The sequence below is a fragment of the Sycon ciliatum genome, chromosome 5, assembly GCF_964019385.1.
Source record: "Sycon ciliatum chromosome 5, ocSycCili1.1, whole genome shotgun sequence".
NCBI classification, from domain to species: domain Eukaryota; kingdom Metazoa; phylum Porifera; class Calcarea; order Leucosolenida; family Sycettidae; genus Sycon; species Sycon ciliatum.
In genome coordinates this window covers 24,555,550-24,576,894 of record NC_088647.1, presented here as the reverse complement: position 1 = coordinate 24,576,894, position 21,345 = coordinate 24,555,550, and the positions used below count along the sequence as shown (strand labels likewise).

Genomic DNA, 21,345 nt, shown 5'->3' with positions numbered 1-21,345 from the left:
GGAGAGCAGTATGCAGCAGTTGGGAAAAAAGCGAGCTCTGGCATGGCTGTGTAAACCTAGAGGGTCTGAGGCTACCAACTGTGCATGTGGCAGAACTTGCCGTACAGAGTTCACAGTGCAATATTTACCGTATAGACTAAGACAAAGCTACAGATTGCTGCAGTGCCGAAACATGAACTAAAACATGTAAAATAGCAAAATTAAACTATCTCGCTTCGCGACAATCCACCAGTCCTCAGGCTCAATACACCGGCCTGTGTGCATTACAGCAGCTGTAGCATTCCACAAAACGCTAATACATGTACATGTAATTGAAGAACAATGAGCGATTTTGGAAGCTCGAGCCCCCCCCCCCCCTTGAATGAGTGAACCCACAACTTCACTACATGCCTACCCAATCCAACACCGCCATACTGAAAATTTACATTTTGATGTGTGATGCAATTTTTATTATTTTAGTGAAATGAGAGTAACTTTCACCACCCCGAAATTCTCGGCCAACCCACTAACTTGTGACACCGCACTCTAACGAGAATAATTCCGTTGATCAATGTATCGTCAGACCTTCCAGACAGCTGTTTCGCTCCAACAAAGATCGTCAGTGGAGGCAGTAGATAAAAATGAGATACGGAACTAACAGCATTCCTGAACCCCTTACTAGCGAGTTCTGTTGGAACGAACCAGTCAGCAAGTGAGCATACCAAAAAATTCAGGTACTAGTAATATTTTCGGCTACACAAAGTTAAATTATTCGTTTGCAAATTTCAATAATTCAAAACTGAAAACTATTGAGACAATTGGTTCTCTGCATTCAAATAAACTCGCAAAGCTGACACAAAAATTGCTTGTAACCATGAAGACGACACAACCACAACTACCCCAAAACGTTCAGGGTGACAACAGACCGATATAATTATATCTGCTGGTGGAGATCTAACGAAATAATTCGTGAACAAAAATGAGGGAGGGAGAGACAGTACTTTTAAAATACCAGCAAGCTAAAAAATTAAAAGCTTTTTGCACCAGAATCAAAAATAAAAAGGAACATCACAATTCACAAGCTTCATTTCTACCTCAAATTTAATTGAGCTGCTTGCGAGAGGCATGCTGTTCTCGCCAGAAGTTTCCTTTCTACTCAAGATCTCACGATCAAATGAATCGCTTGCAGAGTATGCTGCTGGTTTATTGGTACTCGCCAGACACTTCTTGCGGAGTATAGTGGCTTGCCGTTGCTCACCAGAAACTTCCTTTCTACCTCAAGATCTGATTGAGTCGCTTGCGGAGTATAGTGGCTTGCTGTTGCTCGCCACCCATCTTGTTCCACTCGTTGGCATCAATGACCAGCAGTCGCCAGTCCTTGGCCGTGCGGCTGTGCAGGAAGCGCCGTAGCAGCACCATGTAGCCGGGTGAGTGGCGCTGCGGCTGCGAGGCCAGGTCGGTCAGCACCACTGCCACTGCCATCGACACCGTCAGCTCTGCAATACACACACACACACACACACACACACACACACACACACACACACACACACACACACACACGAACATGTACGCTCAGACAACACAACAATTTTGGGAAGCACATGTCAGCAGATTCAAACGCACATGATCTTTTCTTTTTTCGTTAAACGGTGAACATCAGCAGGTCAATCCCCTACATGACTACAAGATGAGGTATGCTGGAATATTTGATTTGGCAAAAAGACTGGGTTTCCATATCATTTTTGGCCAAGCTGTGTCCAAAACGCTGCTCTATTTCTACTGTAGCCAATAGGCAATAGGAAATCTAGTGGAGGAGATTTGTGTTCGGAGATATTGAGTATATGAGTGTGTGAGTGTGTAAGTGAGAGAGAGAGAGGACAAATTTTAGAATTTCATCATGAGTGGATCGGGCCAGGACAAGACATCGCGGCATCCATTCCACTTCGGTTGCACTCAATAAGGACAGCTGAGGGGAAAACTCCAACCAACTGCCTAACATTCTGAACTAGAGAAATAGACACATGTACGATATCTCAGGAACACCAACAGTGCCCACAACAGCCATATAATTTATAATTATAAGTAAGTTATCTAGCTTACCTGGATCCTTCAGCCACGCGGCTGGTATATCAGCGACAATGTCAAACTCGTAGCAGTCCAGCGAAACACCATGACGGCATGACAGGCCGAGCGCTTTCAGGCGACTGCTTACCGATTCCTGAGAGGAAATAGCAGCAGTAACAGGAGAGAGAGAGAGACAGAGAGAGAGAGAGAGAGACAGAGAGAGAGAGAGAGAGAGAGAGAGAGAGAGAGAGAGAGAGAGAGAGAGAGAGAGAGAGAGAGAGAGAGAGAGAGAGAGACAAAGAGAGACAAAGAGAGAGAGAGAAAGAGAAATAGCTAGCTTCCTTGCAAGACTACAACGAGAGCAATGACTATAGAAGGCCGGGTGCCAGTACAGCAATACTAGAAGGTCCACAACCAAACCGAACTGCAATACAACATGGTAAGGATGGTGGGGAATGGCAAATTGATTGTCCAAGACTACTCTGAATACCGTACAAGGATAGCAACCGCCACACCATACGAGACTGACACCACAGAGAGCAGTAGGCGAAGCAAACCAACACAATTTAATAGCTATACTGACACCTACATCCAGGCTTATATGAAAGAGCAGAGCTATTCTGCATGCGACACTACGAAGTACTTAGTCGCGGTTAGTACTACAAGTACTAACACATCGCTTCTTCCAGCACTATTTTTGACACAGGCATGCTTCAGTACTACTGCTAAACCAGTGTAATACAAAGAAGCAATCAATGCGAAGGTAACACGGTTTGGTAGAACCGTAGAACTTAGCACCTGTACCCAAAAGAGCCAAAGCCACAATAACTCACGTGCAAGTTGCAAACTGCAAGATCGACACAATCCGAGTGCCGGTTTCTCAGCAAAACTTACTAAACACTGCAGGACTCAGGTCGCTCTAACTAGCCGAGGTATGTGACAAGGAGAGTCAACTAGCAACCTCAACGACTAACACCACTATGAGTACTCTTCAACATGTACTTTTCACGGCAATCTGGGTAGCGAGACCAGGCACCCGCCTGAAGGCTACACCTCCAAGCGTTTCTACTTTCTAGTACACACGCTGTACTTGATCTCCTATACTGTTGTGAATTCCAGCAGAAATCCAAGAGAGCTCGATACCGGGAAGGTAGAGCCGTGACACACTAGTCAGAACAACAGATCACCTGATGAGTGCCTGAGATGGCATGAAACTTTAAGTTGTGACTGATCAAGCCATCTGTTGTTCCGACTAGTGTGATCTCCAATACATACATACAGAACCTTGTTGTTAACGACCCTGCATCGTGCATGAGAAAAGTGTGGTCATTCGCTAGTTATCGATATTCGTGAGGTTTTAAGTATGCAGGCAAATGGTCACTAGGTCCGAAGATTGTGTCTTTATTCGCGGGTTGTTGTGATACCCAGGGTTGCTATCCACAACGTTGACTGTATTGTACTTGCAGCCAGGTGCTGGCCAGTAAGCAAATACTGTACTTGCACGGCGGTGCCAGCCACCCAAGTCTAAGTTACATCCGAAGCCCATCAGGCACCTGACACAGGTTCAGTGCTCCGCAGTTGCATACGCACACAGCAAGGTTGTCTGATGATTGGCTGTTGCCATGACAACCCTACTTTCCACTGTGCACCCCTTGTGTACTATGCTCTGCCCATCACGGGCACTTGAGTACTATAGCTGTTTGAGCCTGATTCATACTTCATTTCGCGTACGGGAAACGCGTCGCATCGCGAACAAGTTGACTTGAGCTCAACTATTTTGTCCCATCGCGCGATGACTTTCCCGTATGCAAAATGAAGTATGAATCGGCCTTAAGGTAGGGATTTCAGGCGGTTTTTTCTGAGCAGCGCTTTGCTCCAACTAACAAGTTTTTCTGAAGCAGCTATGTGTAAGGACTGTCCACAGAAAATTTGAACGGAATCCAAGCAGTATTTCCAAAGTTATGAGCATTCAAACATAGCGCACCAACCTTGATGAACACACATACAAATTGGATCTGCAGGATGGCACAAAATGGAATTCCCATACTCCCTAGCAACACCATAGCAACAAATAAACTTCATCCGATCGTGGCCAAACTTGGATCAAGGATGGCCCTGGCTGTGACGGAACGGAAGATAAAAGTTTTTTTTCAAAATTCCAAATGACCGCAACAATGGCGTCCTTAGCAACGGCCCTAGCAACAGTATATTTCACGCATAATTCAACATGGTAATAGGTGGAATATGACAGAAATACGGCAAACACAACATTTAAGTTATATAGTATGCATGTGGGAAACTAGAGGAGCAGACAGCAAGCTCTGATGTCACACAGTGCCCGTTTTCGGCTGCAACGAGTCAGAGACGCACATTAGCCGCACAACGACCATACTAGAGGCTATTGAGTATTGTACACAGAAGCCAGCCAGCGGTGAGTATTTATAAGAGATAAGTTCAGTAAAAAACCAGCCTGGAACAACCACGCACCTGTATGACACATGGAAGATCAAGTCTGGTGCCACACACAGGGTCAAGACCTGCTATGCCGGGTGCGGGCTCCAAAGCGCCATCATTTGCTGCGCCGGCATCAACATCAACTGTTGCTTCAGCACTGACATCAACGGCTGGTCCAGCATGGACATGAACTGTTGCAAATGTCCACACCTCAGCACGTACGACTGCTCAGGTGTGGAAATTTGATAACACTGATATAATTTTCCAAACTTATACAATTCATGCAATTTGCAATCCCTGCAGCCTACAATTTTCCTTGCAGTTCAATGTTTCTTTCTTGGACAAGAATCAGACACAATATACGATTTTTCGTTCAGTGTGTGGTTATCTGCTTTACAATTTGATTGAGAGGCAGTTCAAAAGGATGACTTAGTAATTCACTGAGGTCGTCACTTGCCTTGTTCTTCAGCAAATTTTTTCTCCACTCTCTGATACGCCCGATTTTGTTCCTGGCAATTTTCACATCGTCTCGAAATCCTTTCCATCCACGACTGCAACTAGCAAAATCAAATTATGCTAACTCTACTTGGTATCATTTTTGCTTCTCGCTCTCAACGAGAGTTCAACTACTACTAGGCCATTCCTCAACTGCCTGGGACAACACCATGAACACAGAGGAAGACGGAAGTTAATCGTCTTTCTTCTCCACCTCCATACTGTGTCATGGCGTTCAACTTCAAAACAATTTCCGCGACCGAGCGCGACCCTTCATGCCGTCTGAAGGAACCTACCTAGACTAAATCGATGCCGTAAAATCTGATTCTGACTGCCGCTTGAGCGTGGAACCAAGGCAAACACCTCAAAAGCGACTTTGAAATCTACAAGAATCTATCGAGATGCGTAATATCGGCACGAATTCGCCGTGTGAGGCACCAAACGAAAGCTTGAAACCTACTCTTCAACGGTGCGCCAATAAAAATAGCGATAAACTCACTTTCCCTACCTAAAATCTACGCCGAAGACCCCGCGCTGAGCTGTGCCATGCCTGGCATTCAAAAAGCATGCATGCGTGTCAAGGTACTTTTGCCCCCGCAGATCACGTGACTGAAATCCCTACTTAAGGCACTGCACTGCCTCTGTGTACACAGAAAGCATAGTTCTCACTCACCAGTATGGGTGAGTCTTGTGTGGTAGGGCGGCTGCGGCGCAGTGCTGTGTCCAGTTCGTCGGCAACGGCAACCGGCAGTGTTGACCGGTCACTGAACATATTGCTCTTCCACAGTGCAGCCACCTGGACAGCATGTAGAACACACACACACACACACACACACACACACACACACACACACACACACACACACACACACACATACAAATGCACACACACACACGTGCACATAAAAACACACACACACATGTGCGCACGTGCACACACACACACATGTGCGCACGTGCACACCTTTGACCTTTGACCTTTGACGCCCATCGCCGGAGGCGATGATAGCAATGCTACGGCAGAAGCCATAGCAACTTGTGCTGGGATTGCACCATTCAACAGCTTGCAAGGCTGAAGAATTGACCGTCACTATTCAGCCTGGTCTACACCATACAGCTATTTGAAGTGACTTTTTCTGGCCAGTGAATCCCTATTTTTGGTCTTTTTTTTTTTTTTTCTTTTCTTTTTTTTCTTTTTTTCCCACACACACATCACACCACATACTCCGGCATGCACTGGCTGTTGGTAACCACCCAGGAGAATGAAAGAAAAGTCAGGAAGAGTCTGAGAAAGAGAAGAAAGACGTGTGTGACCATAATCGTCGGGAATCGAACCCGCAACCTATCGATTGGAAATCGCTGCACATACCACTGCACCATATGGGACACACACACACACACACACACACACACACACAAACACACACACACACACATACACACACACACACACACACACACACACACAATTGCACATCTATGCCTGCTAGTAGCGCCGTGTAGTAGCTGCTTTGTCATTCGTTTTGAATGTTTCTACTTGCAGCGATTCTCAAAATGTAGCGTGCTTTCAGAACAAGGGATTTCGTGCACATCAAGTGCAACCAAGTGCCGACCTTGGTGTGCACAGGACATAACGCTGCATGTACATGTGCAAGCATGCTGCTGTACAACCTTAGCACAAAAACTGGCAAACTGTGGTCTCTGTATTCAAACATACAAACATTGTATGACACTAAGGTGCGCTCACGTGTGTGTCAGTGGGAGGTTGGCACCTGAACCACATCCATACAAGCCATCACAGAACCCCATCGTATGACTAACCTGAGATAAGTCGGCCAGGAGATTGCCAGGCAGCTGCTTCAGTCCACCTCTGGTCTTCATCACGGGCAGCTCACTGTCTTCCACACAGGCGCCGCCGGCAACAGAAGCACTGTCGGCGGACTGCTGGCTGTTGAACCAGTCGAGTCGCCAGCCAAACGGACTCTGCGACGCCGGCCACAGCAACTCCATCTGCTTGCGATGATCGTTTGACTGGACGGCCTTGCCGATTTCCTTGGCCGCTTTAGCCTTGCGCTGCTCTTCCAGGGCCCGCTGCAGATGCTGCACGAGTGTGTGGCTGGAAGCAATGGCCGAAGCTCGCCGATCACCGGACGCTTGCGACGAGGGCTTCAGCTGCGACGATGAGAGTGGAGCAAGATTGCCGAGCAGTCGCGAGGTTTCTCCCTGGCCGAGGATGTCCATCCCCGTCCAGGTCTTGGAAGAGGCCTGCAGTGCAGCGTGAGCTGCTGATTCTTGCGCGGCGTAGTGGCTGCCAGCTGTTCCATCATCAGCACCAGCAGCGGTGGCCTCTTCCTGACGGTCCTGCTTTCGAGTACGCAGCGTGCCGATATCGACTTCCAGCGGTTGACCCTCCGTAGCGACGGCCATGGCCGACCATGGTTTAAAGTCCGGTGTCTGTGCTTGTGACTTTGCAGGCAAGGAGGAGGGTAGGCCCATTGTCTGCAGCTCCATGAACTGGTGAAGGCCAGCGAGCTTGGCACGGTCTGCAGAGCCGCGGCGTGTCTTCAGAATACCGCCGAGCGTGACTGAGGTCTTGTCCAGTGCCCAGGAGAGCAGGTTGCTTTGCTGCTTCAAGCCAATGGCATCGGCAGCGGACGATGCCTTGGGTTCAGACGCTGCTTGGCGTGCTGCCCGCGGCTGCGGGATCGGCGAAGCGGCGAAAGCCTCCCGTGTGTGGTGGCGCTCCTCGGTGACCTGTTGCGCTTGCGATGCCTGGCCCACGGTGGAGGAGACGCGTTGCAGATCGTTGGCGACCACCTGCGCAAGATGCGGCGCCGGCCAGCGCAGCACTGACGCCGCCCAGAGCAGACCTGACAGGCTGGAGAACTGGCTCTGCGTGCGGTGGCGCTTCAGCAGGAGGTTGGACGAGTGGTGCAGCATGGCCTCCACGGACGCCTTCAGCTCCGTCGTGGCACACAGCGGGCCGTAGTGCTCAGCAAAGCAGCGTGCAATGATCGCCAGCCACGAGCTTTGCATCGTATCGCCCAGGCGCACGGTTTGCTGCGCCAGGCCGGTCCACAGCGCATCCGACCTGAGCAGCAACGAAAAGAAACGCATGGGGATAACGAGGACGTTAAGAAAGAAAGCCAGAGCGTGTCTATAGTGTACATTTCTTCACGTCCATGCCGTCATTGATGTAACTACTACTAGTACACGCACAGAGCAACGACGTGGGGAGCCGTGGGTGGCTCATGTTTCGCGCATATGTCCTTGATCCAGTATTTCATATAACACAGCAGAACACGGGGTGACCGGCATACGCATATCTAGAAATCAGGTGCAGCATGGGGTGAACGCCAATGCATGCATCTCGTTGCCGCTATGCGGAAAAAATTGCGACGGCCCAGCTGCAGTAATCCACGTACGGTACGCATGTAGCACCTACACATGTACTTCAAGTAAGCACATGCAAGTTGCCTTATACATGCTGCATCTACTAGTACCTGCATACAGCTGCATCAATAGTCATGCAGATACCAGGTCAGCAAGATTCTGTGACAAATGCATACACACATATACACACACACACACTCTCTCTCTCAAGTGTGCATGCATACGCACGTAAAACATACCCGTGCACACACCTCAGACCTCAGACATGCCCATCGCGGGAGCGATGATAGCGAACAGCTATGTTAGACATAGCAACTTGTGCTGGGATTACACCATTCAACAGCTTGCAAGGCTGATGAATTGACCGCCACTATTTTTAGCCTGGTATCCACCACACAGCTGTTTGAAGTGACTTTTTCTGGCCAGTGAATCCCTATTTTTCATTTTTCCATTTTTTCTTTTTTTTTTTCTTTTTATACACACACACACCACACCACATACTCCGGCATACACTGGCTGTTGGTAACCACCCAGGAGAATGAAAGAAAAGTCAGGAAGAGTCTGAGAAAGAGAAGAAAGACGTGTGTGACCATAATCGTCGGGAATCGAACCCGCAACCTATCGATTGGAAATCGCTGCACATACCACTGCACCATATGGGACACACGCACGCACGCACACACACACACACATGCACTCAACTCAAGTATGCGCATGCATACACACGTAAAACATACGCACGCACGCACACACACACACACACACACACACACACACACACACACACACGTGCGCACATACAAACACAGGCACACACGCACAAACCGTAGGTCTATACCTGTACAGCAAGCGGTGAAATGACCAGACGGCCTTGGAGAGTGCAAGCCCGTGCAGTTCCCCAATGTGCTCTATGAGCGCTGCCTCCAACACCGGCAGCACCTCGTACTTATCCAGCAACGGCATGGTGCGAGAACGTAGGATGGCGAGTGCATGCAAACCGCTGGCCAGGCGGTCTGCACCCAGCCATTTCACCTGACTGCGCAGTTGCACACACAGCGCTCCCAACAGGTTATCGTTGGGCAAGGCCAGTGCCATGTGACTGCACGCGGTCAACAGCGAGCACACCTCGTGCGGGCCAAACGACTCCACGCGTGAGCACAGCTTTGCTTCCAGCCGATACAGGCCGTCATCCGGCGTGTATATACTGTCGGTGAGACAATGCGGACGCAGATCACCCAAGCGTGCCGCCGCCGCCAGAAGATGCCGCTTGCCGTAGTTCTTAGACGAGTCCAGAAGGTTCAGCACCTCGCTCTGTGACGTGGCCGTGTACAGCGCAGCCATCAGGCTGGCTGGCACGAAGTCCTGGCCATCCGACCTACTGTGGCCAGTTTCTTCAGACTTCGACAGAAGCTGGTCGTCCAGGAACGCCCGCCGATTGGAAGAGGCGATGCAACGCCTACACAGCATGCCTGCTGCTAATCCCAGGCCACTGCCACTGCGGGCTAAACCTGTTGCAGGAAGCATTCTCCTTCACCGTTAGCTTCACAAATGTTGATGTGTTGAATACTACTGCTCCAAAAAAAATCTTTCCCCAGACAAGGCCGATAACTACAACACTATGTTGATTCATGCAAGGGACATGGGAAAGTACTGTGCAAGTGTACACAAGGTACACGTAGTGCAGGAGGGTAGGAGTCAAACACCAGCAACAGCTCTTTTTCCCCTCGGCTCTGTGTTCTTCCTCAGCTTGAGCACAATTTTTTGTGATCTATTCCGTTCGAAATTCGGTCTCTCAGTTATTTTTTGAAGTCTGACACGTTCTTGCATCATCAAGCACATCTGGGACTGGGAGTCGTCAAATCATGACTCCCGACAGCATTGATCACGCGCTACGCGGCGACGGTACGGCCATCGGCATGGTATTGGTATACGGTACACAACAAACAAGTACGGTACACAGCCAAAAAAATCTTGGTTTGAGTCTTGACTCGAGTCTTGACACCTCGACCTCCTCGTACATCAAAAATTAAATGCCACGATCATCAGATCATGTACGAGTGGCATTTTTGATGTTCGAGGTGTCAAGACTCAATTCAAGAGTCACGTCAAGTGTTGCAAATTTGAGGTTGAAATAAACCAACTAGAACTACAGTGTAGATCTACTCGTATACTGAGTGATCAGGTGATGGTGCATGGTGAAATGGTAACATAACTTCCTCATAAGACGTTACACAAGGTAATGAGTGAGTGAGTGTTTGTGTATTGTGATTGGGGAAAGAAATGGAATGTTTTTGAGTAGCCACAGTTGTTTCAGACTAAGTAGTGGTAACCATCAGTTGACAAAGTGCCGTCAGATCCATTCCGGTTGACTGAATCCTAGGAGATCTTGACTTTGACGTGTACAGTTTGAACTGACGAATCTTCTGTCACGACGCATGTGGAGATTTGAATCTGAATCACACCAGCCAAGAAGTCAAGCTCACCTTGTTTTCGCTTCTCGCAGTGGAGCTCCCGTCAGATCATGCTGGGAAACGTTTGACGCTGAACGTTGATTACCATACATGCCGTCAGGTTCCGGACAGCTAGAGGCCGAGAGGGTCGATTTCCACGTGAAACGCGTTATTTCCGCAGAGCAGAACAGGGCTGGACCATGGGCCGTGCCTGTGCGGGCGCGGGGCCGACCGGGGCTACTGCACCCACACCACCATATCACCACCGTACGGGACGTGTGGGAGTGGATGAAGCTGCTGGTGTGCTGCGGTGAGATACGGCTGCTGAAGGAGGTGGCGCGGGCGTACAGCATCTACCATCGGTGTGCTGTCGGGGATAGTGATGTCGCCGACACCGCTCACGAATTCCCCGATCTTGCCGAATGCCCGAGAGAGCTGTGGCCAACGTTCGGCAAGGCGGACGCACTAGGTGCAGTAACCCTGGAAACCAAAGCAACAGCTGAATCAGTACCGGTACAACAACAGCACCAGCAGCAGCAGCAGCAAGTCCTGGTTTTTCACAACGCACTGCGCCCGCTGCAGTCGCTGACGCGGGGCAAGACGTGGCGACGTGACAACCCGCGGCTGAGTCAGGAGCAGGACGGGTTCTTCACACCCACGCTCAAGGGCCTGCTGGAGGAGCAGCTATCCGCGTTCGGCAGCCCGTCATTACTGCACTGCGCCGTGATGGTGCGCCGTCTGGACATCGTGCAGCTGCTGCTGAGCTGGCAGGTGAAAGCGTCGCCCGAGTGCACGCTCCAGTGCCGCGGCGAGAAGCACATCCCGGATGTGCAGCACATGACGCCGCTGTGGCTGGCGGCCATTCTCCAGCTGCCGCACATAGTACAGTGTCTGATTGCGGGTGGCGCATCGCAGCACGAGAACGCCCTGTTCGCTGGACACGTCTTCGGGCCCGTCGTTTCGCCCTGGCTGGTAGCGCTGTACGACGTCGACACTTGCCAAGCGCTCTCCAACAACGGCACGAGTCCCGCGCCCGTCGCCGCGCTGTGGCTTGCGCAGAAAGGCCGACTGACGCGCAGCGTCGAGTTCTTGAGGCGGGTGGTGCGCTGGGACCGTGACTGCTGCCGCCACAGCTTGCTGTGCCTGGATGTGCTGCACTGCGACGATATCGGCAGGCTGCTGCTCGGTATACCGTGCCTGTCGGCGCAGGAGATGATCTGCAAAGCCGTCTTCTGCCAGCAGCTGCTGCACTCTGTCACGCTGCAGGTGTCCACCCGGCCACTGGCTCGCAACGGCTCCAGCATCTGCAGCCTGAGCGGCCGCCTGCCGCAGCTTGTGCGCGACTTAGTCGATCACGGCGCCGACCCAGCCGGCTGGTCACAGCAGCGGGCGGTGGACCTGTGTGCGGCGTGGAACGACATCGCCGACCATAACTCCCGCTACATGAACGTCCGTCGCGGGAAGCCCGTGTCGATCGCCGGCTGCCAGGAGATGCCCGGCTATGGGAAACCTCTCGATGTGTGTCCGTTCATGGAGCTGAACCTCTGCAACTACTCCACGTATCACCTAGCCGATTCTGAAGTCCTGATGAGCGGCCAGCAGTGGACGTCGCACTGTCCGCATTTTCACGCAACGCGCAAGACCATGGTCGCTACCAAGTGCCTGCCACCGCTGGTAGCCCGGCTGGTCAACATTTGCCGTACGGCATCGTGCGCGAGCGGCGATGCGACGCTGCGCCTGTTGTTCCGGTTCTGCGGGCCCGCTATGCGACTGAGCAGCCTGGAGGCGGTGCCGTACGTGTGCGGCGACATGCACGACGGGCCGGTGTGCGTGGCCAACGCAAGCTGTCGCCGCCTGCTGTCACGCGTTCAGCTGCCCACCTCGGTCAGTTCTCTAGTGAGCGGTGTTCCGGTGCCGACGCTGAGAGAGCTCTGCTCTGAAGAAATCCTGCGAGCGATTGGGAATGACCGTACCACGAAGTACCACCCGGAAATTGTTGCCTTCCGCTGGTTTACTGGACAAGAACTACCAGGTGACTGACGCCAGCGATTCAGCTATATGCTCGGGCGTACTGTGTCGTTTTGTCTGGCCTATTGGTGACGAGGCTAGTGGTCAGGGATCGTCCTGATAGAAGGCGTTCCCGTAAGGTCCGCTAGCCCGTGTAACTCGTGCTTGCCCCTTGTGCTTTTCTTCGGCGCACGTCCCTGCATGCGTGTGAGCGTGTGTGAGGGTGTGCCTGGCACCAACTTGATTTCTAACATTAGTCCTTTAGCCCTCCATGGATATACAGCAATTTGGGTCCGTTGAGTTGAGCTAATTTTTTAGACTGTGAAGTGTGATGCCGGTTGGCGAACGTTGCAGCCGTTTCGAGCCTCCTTGAGTGCTGAGTGAGATTTTTATTCCGCCTTTCTAAGAGCATCTTGAGAGCAAATACGTAATGTGTGCGCGCGTGTGTGCGTCCGTGTGTGTGTGCCCGCGCGCGTGTGACGTTCAGCACCTCCTGGCAATTTTATAGTTTTAGTTGCAACCCTGTGCTTCAGAGTGTTTCTGCGTGCGATTTACAGTGCTAGCCATGCCGAGCCTGTTATACTACGCACTGCCCTTTCTTCTCGCTATCTCTTTGTGGCTCCATGGATTTTTGACTTCATTGCACCATAGATTTTATCTTCTTTTTAGCGACAGCGGTGGAGTTCACATGTTTTTCAAGACTATTCTATTATGCTTTATGATGAGTTTATCCTTCTTTTCTCTTTTAGCATTGGTACCTTATGTTTCTCAGAGGGATGTGCCCACACTCGTGTGTGTTTGCTTGTGTCCAATATTATCCATAGGTATTTCTCTCTATTCTGCTTTCAATTCCCCGCGGTGTTGCCGACTCGTGAATTCTAGTTTTTGTTGGTGCTTCATCATAGTTCACCTCCTTGTATTGTAGCAAGAAGGGGCTGTGCGCGCGCGTGTATGTGTGTGTGTGTGTGTGTGTGTGTGTGTGTGTGTGTGTGTGTGTGCGTGTGAAGAAGCCTAGTCGGTAGGGCATTGTGCCGGAGAGTCGGAAAGACAGGGGTGCTGTGCCCGAACCCTGCTCGTTGCAACATTGGTGCCTGGCAGTGGCTCGAACCCATGACCCTCCCCCCCCCCCCCCCTGACTGTTACCGTGAAGCCAGCAAAAAGAAGGAAAGAAATACAGTTCTTAGACATTATTTTTGGAAGCATGGCATGTGTGGCACCATTGGAAAGGTAATGACCTCAGCTACCTAAAAAATAGCATCGACACGACGGACGACAAGGCCGAAAACTCGAAAAGGCCGCGGGAGAAGATACACTGTACACTGTACTGGTCAGTTCAGTTTGCATGAGCAGGCTGTGCCGGTCAGTTCAGTGTCCGTAAAATTTGTGTCTAAGGTCCATAGCGCAACTCTGCGTGACCATGAGAGCATTTTGACATACATATTGAGTTGTGGGTTCATGTTTGGATAATTAGCATGTCCGGATAATTAGAAGTTTTTTCCTGGCATTTTGGGGTTCGAATTATCAGGATTCCACCTGTACTAGTATCTGGTGCATACATGGCGATACAGGATGCAGTGTGCACGCATGCCGTGCGCGCCTGCTTGCACAAGTTAAAGTCACACGTTTTCACCGTCACTGCTTCTACAGTGTGCGCGCAGTTCACTCGATTTTTTTCGTCTACGAGTACGAGGACTGGTTTCTGTGATTATCTTCCTTCTACCGCGATAAAGCGCGAGCCTCAATGTTCTAGAATCCTCTTGGTTTAGGCTAATTCGAGGCCGCTGAACACGAAAATCGGGTGTTCCTCGCGGGGCCGAGTACAGTCATGTACTTCGAAGTGCATCCGCGCCAAGCGCGGAGACATTATTTTTGGAAGCATGGAAAGGTAATGACCTGATGACCTCAGCTACATAAAAAATAGCATCGACACGACGGACGACAAGGCCGAAAACTCGAAAAGGCCGCAGGAGAAGATACTCGGGCCTCGAACTGCATCTCGAACTGCAGTCACGAGGCGCCCATTCACTTTGTACAGGCGAGCTGTGACTGCACTTTTCGCTTTTCTGTGACCGGAACTGAACTCCCTATGGGGACCAGGATCCCAGATTCAGACTCTCCTCTTTCACTTCAGGCGTGTAAAATAATGACCTCCGTAGTGCAGTGCGATGGTTGTGGATCGTCCACGACCACTCTAAAGTTTGTTTCGTGTTTGCACGCACTGTGTGTGCCGTGCCTGCATGCAGAACAGCTTGGGATTTGATGGCAGCGTAAAGTGTCCACTATGTTCAGTCAGCACGCAGTTGCATTTCGGCCAGGATCCATTGCGATCGCTACCGAATGTAGTTCAAGCAAACGATACGACTGGAGCGGCTGCAGGCCGAGGTCAGGCCATTCAAACCTGTGACGAATGCTGGGATGGAAAGCCAGCTACAGTGGGTTGTGAGAACTGCAACGGCAAATTTTGTGAGCACCATGGTACTGGCCATCCCATGTCTAAATCTGGCAAAGGTCACACAGTGAAGGCGCTATCTGCATCCTCCACAAACATTGGTAGCAGCAGTGGCAGAGTGGTCCAGCATAGATGTGCTCTACACACGAATGAAGTGCTGAAACAGTTTTGCTTGGATTGCAATCAGCTATTGTGTACGCAGTGCATACATACTGGAGCACACAGACATGATGAACACAAGGTGATGGATATTGCCAGTGCTGCACAAAACACTCGTGAAACACTTTCTACTAAGCTGAGCAGTTGTACATCAGAATGCGATGGTGTTGTCAGCAGTGCCGTGGAGACGGTGGAGAAGAACATTCGGATGGTACATAGTCAAACAGAGTATGCTTCAGAGAAGGTTTCTGGTTTCTTCAAGCCACTGATGGAGGCAGTGAAGAAACGAAAGGACTCTCTTCTTACCGAACTGGATGAGCTGAGGTTGAAGAAACTGGAACCTCTGGAGAAGCAACTACACCAGCTGCAGGAGTGTGTGTCAAAAGTAGAGAGTGCTGCCAATATCGTGCAGTCATTTCAGGACGATGTTGAGCTTCTCCGTGTGTGGTCCTGGGTGGCTGCGTCTATCAGCAAGACCATGAAAACTGCCGAGGACGAGAAAGAGCCATGTGTTACCTGTGGCATTGTGTTTGGCATGACGGACACCACATCACTACTCAAGGACATCAGCAAGACGGGAGCAGTGCTGGATGTTGCTGATGGTACATTGAAGTGCCACGACAAAGCCGGTGTCAATGACCATATCAGCATCTCTATAGAGCTACCAGAAAATGCTATCTCAAGCGTCATGGAGCAAGATCAACTGGATAACATTGGACTGGAGATATCAATATCCGATCCGGATGAGGACACAACCAACGTGTGCACTCAGCTTACACCTGCTTCTGGGCGCATACAGACTGAACGTATCGCGTTGCAAACCGGTCACTACAACATCTCGGCCAAGATTGGATGTGTCCATCTGAAGGGTAGCCCACAGAAGCTGGTGGTGTCGGCAACTAACGTTACTTCCAAGACGTTTGATGGAAATCGCTGTGGCAGCCGGGTGAATATCACCAATGATGGTCGCTCACTGAGCAAGACCAGTGGCACTGGTGGTTTTTGGTCATATGCACTTACCGCACCTATGGTCACTGGTAGTGGTAGCAGTACACTGAAGGTGACGATTGACAAGACCGCCTCTGGAAACATCTTCCTCTCTGCCTGTTCATCCAGCAATCCAAAACTGGAAGATTGCCAACAGGACAAGGCACAGTGTTTTGGTTGGTATGGCGCTAGTGCTGCTGGCTACCACACCGGGAAAGCCCTTGGTCAACCATGGCAAACTGGTGACATCATTCATCTCACAGTTGATCATGATCGTCACACTCTAACTGGTAGACACGAGAGAACGGGCGCCACAGAAACCATCCCGAACGTCACGGGTAACCTGTACTGGATTGTGGCACTCTACGACCCTGGTGATAAAATCACGCTGGTGTAGGACATCAAAAATTAATGGTGAACACTTCAGATTGCCGCTTGACTATTTTATGATCAGGTAGTGTCATGACTTCTTAGATGTGTGTTTCCCAGTGTCAGATTTGATCTTTAACTAGTATGTAATACATCACTGGGGGGGGGGGGGGGGCACTACAGTCCTAACACGTACATATATAGGGTAATCCCTCCCCCCCCCCCCCCCACACACACACACACTACCCACACTCCGGTTTATGCATATACTTTTCTATCCGCTGGGTGGATATTTTCACACCAGTTTTCATTAGTGTACTATTGAGTGGAGTTTTTTTGTCATTCTATTGGAAGGCAATAGCCTACTCGTCTGCCTACTCGTCTGCCTACTCGTGTGCACGCATGCATTCTTGGCGGAAATGTCTACCTGTGGCGACAATAATTTTTTTCATGGACTGATCTTCTTTTTTAGTGTTTGCACACTCTTGGCTGCTGCTGTGGCACTTTTGTATTTTCGTGCTGCTGCTGCTGCGCTCTGTACAGCTGCACTAGCCGTATTAACTGTCGTACCCAGATGCACACATTCAATCCCTGGCTACGCTTTGGAACTGTTTTCGTTGCCTATGTCCTCATCTCTCTTCGTTTTGTTTTCGCTGCCTGGGCTCTCATTTATCTTTTCTTGCTTGTATTGCTGAGGGAACATATGCTGGTTTGTATTCGTGGGTCCCCATGGTGCATGGGCCACGCGTACTCATCCGGCGGATATGTGTGAATAATAATAATAATTGGAAGGCAAGGTGACAGGACGCATGTGGTGTGGCAATCATGTACAGTCAACTTCGCTAATAACGACTGCGGATATAACGACAATTCGCGAATAACGACAGAATTTCCATGCCCAGAGCAAAGTCCCATCTAACTGTATACATTTAACTTCGGATACAACGACTATCTGAATAACGCCAATTCGCGAATAACGACATGCTTTTAGTGCCCCGAGGTCATATTCACTGCTTGAATAACGACTTTCTGGGCTTTTGACAGCTATTTCAAGTACCTGTCATGCAGAAGTACCAGAACCCATGGCATGCATGGCGATGGATAAAGGCACACATGCAAGAAGATGCAGCCAAGGGGTGGGGGGGGGGGGGGGGGGGAGGGGTACTTTTATTTTTTGCTTCTAACTACATGTTGGAGTGATCAGCACAGCTCCAATGTCCTGTACATGTACATGTAGGTCTGCATGTACATTGTACAGTAATCATCATACATGTCATGTACATTGTACATGTCCCTGTAGTGTAGATGGCTCCAAAACTTGCAAAAGGCTAATTTTTCCAATCTATTTCCCTTCCAGAATGAAGTTGAAGACACCACTGCAGCTGTACTTATGGTTGATAAATGTGGTACCATATTTATCAACCATAAGTACAGCTGCAGTGGTGTCTTCAACTTCATTCTCCCGAGTCAAGCTCCGTATGAAGACATCCAAGAAGAAGATTGCCTGATGAGTCCAGCGGGGACGAAACGTACGTCGTAATCGAGCAATGTCGTTGCTGTGTCATCATCTATGTGCCATGCGCTACTTGATGTACCAGCCTGCTATGCCGGATACCGCCAGCCATGCATCGACCAGGCGCCAGGCGCGAACTGATGGTGGTGGTGGTGGTGAGAAGGAGAGCTCTGTCAGTCTGTGCCAGAACTTTGCAGCCTAGAGAGCGTGTGTGGGCAGGCGTGTGTTTACCGCCATATTGCCAGGTGTGTCTTTACCACCATATTTATCAACCACTATTTCCCTTCCATATCGACTTTATAGTTCCTTTCAATTGTAATAATGAAAATGGGGTACACGTTGGCATAGAGCATGAAAAAAGCTTCATTTTGATATGCGTGTCATACTATACAAAAATATGGGTTCACATACATTCAAATGGGACTTCGGGTATAAGGACACTTCGCGAATAAGGACATTTTTCCGATGCCCCGCCGAATGTCGTTATTCGCAAAGTTGACTGTACAGCTGATATTACATGTACTGCTGTGATCTGACCTGCCTGCACCTTCTCACTGTTCATAAACATCTATTCACTGTTCATACAAAGTGCATGTCCAGTAAGGGTGACAAGTTAGTCTGATTTGAATTCTTTTCACTTAACGTTGGGAGTATCGCCGAAGTCGCATCAACCTCTTCTTTACGTAGTAATATGGTTTGCAGAAAGTAGTATCAGATAAACCATATTTTGTTGAAACCATGTTGTTAGTTGACAGCATGTTACAAGGCGGAGGACACTGTGTTCGAAAACAGTGCCCTTACTACGACCATCCACGGTTGGCAGAGTCCCAGTCTTGCAACGTTTTAAACCGTTTGGGTGTTAGCCCAGGTTCTGACGCTCATGATATTTGGAAGTTGTTCGAGTCTTCTTGTTTTTTTTTATTTTGTTATTGTACTGTCAGTCGTGTATTCTTCGCTCGTTCTTGGTTGTCTTTATACTGGGCAGAAGTTGGAGAAATATAGAAAAGAGTATAAAAAGAAAATAAGAAAAGAACAATTACATCATTCAGGCCACCGTTTTACTGTATTAGACACCCTTAGCAAAAAACGTTATGTTGTAACGGTATTATCGTAAGGGGGAAAATACCGTGATTTGGGTTCGACCTTTAGCAAGATGCACGCTATTTTTAGTACGCTGTTGCCACGAGAATAGCTTTGATTTCGCGCAGTACAACCATTGTTGTCACCATATACGCGATACAAGGTGAAATGCGTACGGACTATGCAGTATTTGGCCAAAACACGTACCGTTGGTCACAACGATAAATCAGCCCCCATAACGTTTATACGCTGCAGCTTCAACGCTATTTGGGTGATCAAGGTACGAGTACCGTAAAATATAGCGTTACCGTTGTTTGCTAAGGGTGTCTATTATGTACTATCACCCCCCCCCCCCACACACACACAGTACCCCCCCCCCCCACACACACACACAGTACCCCCCCCCCCCCCCACACACACACACAGTACCCCCCCCCCCCCACACACACACAGTACCCCCCCCCCCACACAGTACCCCCCCCCCCCACACACACACACAGAGTACCCCCCCCCCCCACACACACACACACAGTACCCCCCCCCCCCCACACACACACAGTACCCCCCCCCCCACACACACACATACACAGTACCCCCCCCCCCCCACACACACACACACAGTACCCCCCCCCCCACCCACACACACACACACACAGTACCCCAGGTCCAGCCCAGTCAACACTCTGACTCTCACTTCGTCTGAACGATGATTGCGCGGATGACAAGCCCACTGCCCGCGTAGTATAGTGTGTAAGTAAGTTATACTGTCCTCTGTCTAATGACTGTATCATGCAAAAAAAGTCTGAAAACTGGACAGGGACCTCTAACCTGGGCAGCCCCCTCCCCCACCCGTACTGCAGTGCTACTGTAGACTGTAGAAGCAAGGCACAACACTGAGTTAGTTTGTGGGCAGCTGGAGAACGTGGAGATCAGGTCACAGAACATAAGAACTACAACTACATTGTTGACTAGTACACAACTACACCGACAGCCTGCTACTATTATGATAGATACCTGCCAGAGACGCTACTGCAAGCGCAGTATTCATGCATGGTATTACAACACCTCAAAACCATGACGTGGCCGTCAAAAACTTCCATCTGGGCAAGTCGGGAATATACAGTAATACTATAATTATATTGAATAGAAATTACTTCAAAAAGTGGGGGAATCACTTCAAGACAAAATAAGACAACCGATGGGTTGGGTCGATTTTCATCACACCAAGACTGGCATTAGAAGAGAAACAAGAAATAAACCCAAGATAAATCCATGATAAATAGAAATAGGTTTGATCAGTTTGGACCTTAAAGTTAGGGCACTGCATGCTGTACTTGACAATTATTTGAGGAATAAAGATAAGACACGCTTCAAGCAGCGGCAAATAGATAAACATGACGATGCAGTTATGGAGTTTCCATCGGTAAAAAAAAGACTGGCTGGATATTTATGTACCACATGGGAAAACTACCGTGATCTGTGATGACAGCGAGTGTCTTGTAGACTGCTTATTTTTTTATTATATATATTTGAGGATTTCCCAAAGACGTACTCAAGTAGTCTAAATTGAAGGGAGTTCCATTATAATGGGAGGCTGTAGGGTTGAGATAGCAGACAGTGGAGGGCTAATGATTGGTAATGAAAAGCCTAGCTAGAGAAATACAATTATGCTGAATGTTCCAGAATGGTCCTTTACTCAATAATAGCTTGATCGGTGTGAATACATGTATATAACTTTACCATGCAAACATGTCCCGTGAGACAATCTCTCAATGTACAATCACCCCCATATTGCCACTACACTTTTCCACCATAACTTACTAGTCAGTTCCTCTTGCCGCACTGAGTTCTGATGAGTGGAGCTTTTGCCGTACAATGTTGAACATGACCGCTTGCTTAGTGCACACTCAGACCTCCTCTTCATCGCTACCATCCAGCAACGC

General features: G+C 49.5%; 2 protein-coding genes across 2 annotated transcripts; one reads left to right on the top strand and one right to left on the bottom strand.

Annotated features, from left to right (window-relative positions):
* Positions 1 to 708: 708 nt before the first annotated feature.
* Positions 709 to 10,170, bottom strand: LOC135818127 (uncharacterized). Its single transcript, XM_065331455.1, has 5 exons — positions 9,227 to 10,170; positions 6,817 to 8,086; positions 5,669 to 5,791; positions 2,083 to 2,200; positions 709 to 1,475 (listed from the first exon to the last, which is right to left on the bottom strand). Exons 1-5 carry the CDS (start codon positions 9,910 to 9,912, stop codon positions 1,252 to 1,254), a joined length of 2,421 nt encoding a protein of 806 aa, XP_065187527.1. The 5' UTR covers positions 9,913 to 10,170; the 3' UTR covers positions 709 to 1,251.
* Positions 10,171 to 14,804: 4,634 nt separating this feature from the next.
* Positions 14,805 to 16,968, top strand: LOC135816691 (uncharacterized). Its single transcript, XM_065329822.1, has one exon. It carries the CDS (start codon positions 15,083 to 15,085, stop codon positions 16,835 to 16,837), a length of 1,755 nt encoding a protein of 584 aa, XP_065185894.1. The 5' UTR covers positions 14,805 to 15,082; the 3' UTR covers positions 16,838 to 16,968.
* The last annotated feature ends 4,377 nt before the right edge of the window (positions 16,969 to 21,345 follow it).

What these genes read in the sequence shown, in the direction of transcription:
- LOC135818127 (XM_065331455.1), bottom strand. Translation starts at nt 9,912, where the DNA reads ATGCTTCCTGCAACAGGTTTAGCCCGCAGTGGCAGTGGCCTGGGATTA. An exon ending in TCCTGGCCGACTTATCTCAG is followed by an intron (nt 5,792 to 6,816) that starts GTTAGTCATACG and finishes CATGCTGTCCAG; the next exon opens with GTGGCTGCACTGTGGAAGAG. An exon ending in CGCGTGGCTGAAGGATCCAG is followed by an intron (nt 1,476 to 2,082) that starts GTAAGCTAGATA and finishes TGTGTATTGCAG; the next exon opens with AGCTGACGGTGTCGATGGCA.
- LOC135816691 (XM_065329822.1), top strand. Translation starts at nt 15,083, where the DNA reads ATGCAGAACAGCTTGGGATTTGATGGCAGCGTAAAGTGTCCACTATGT.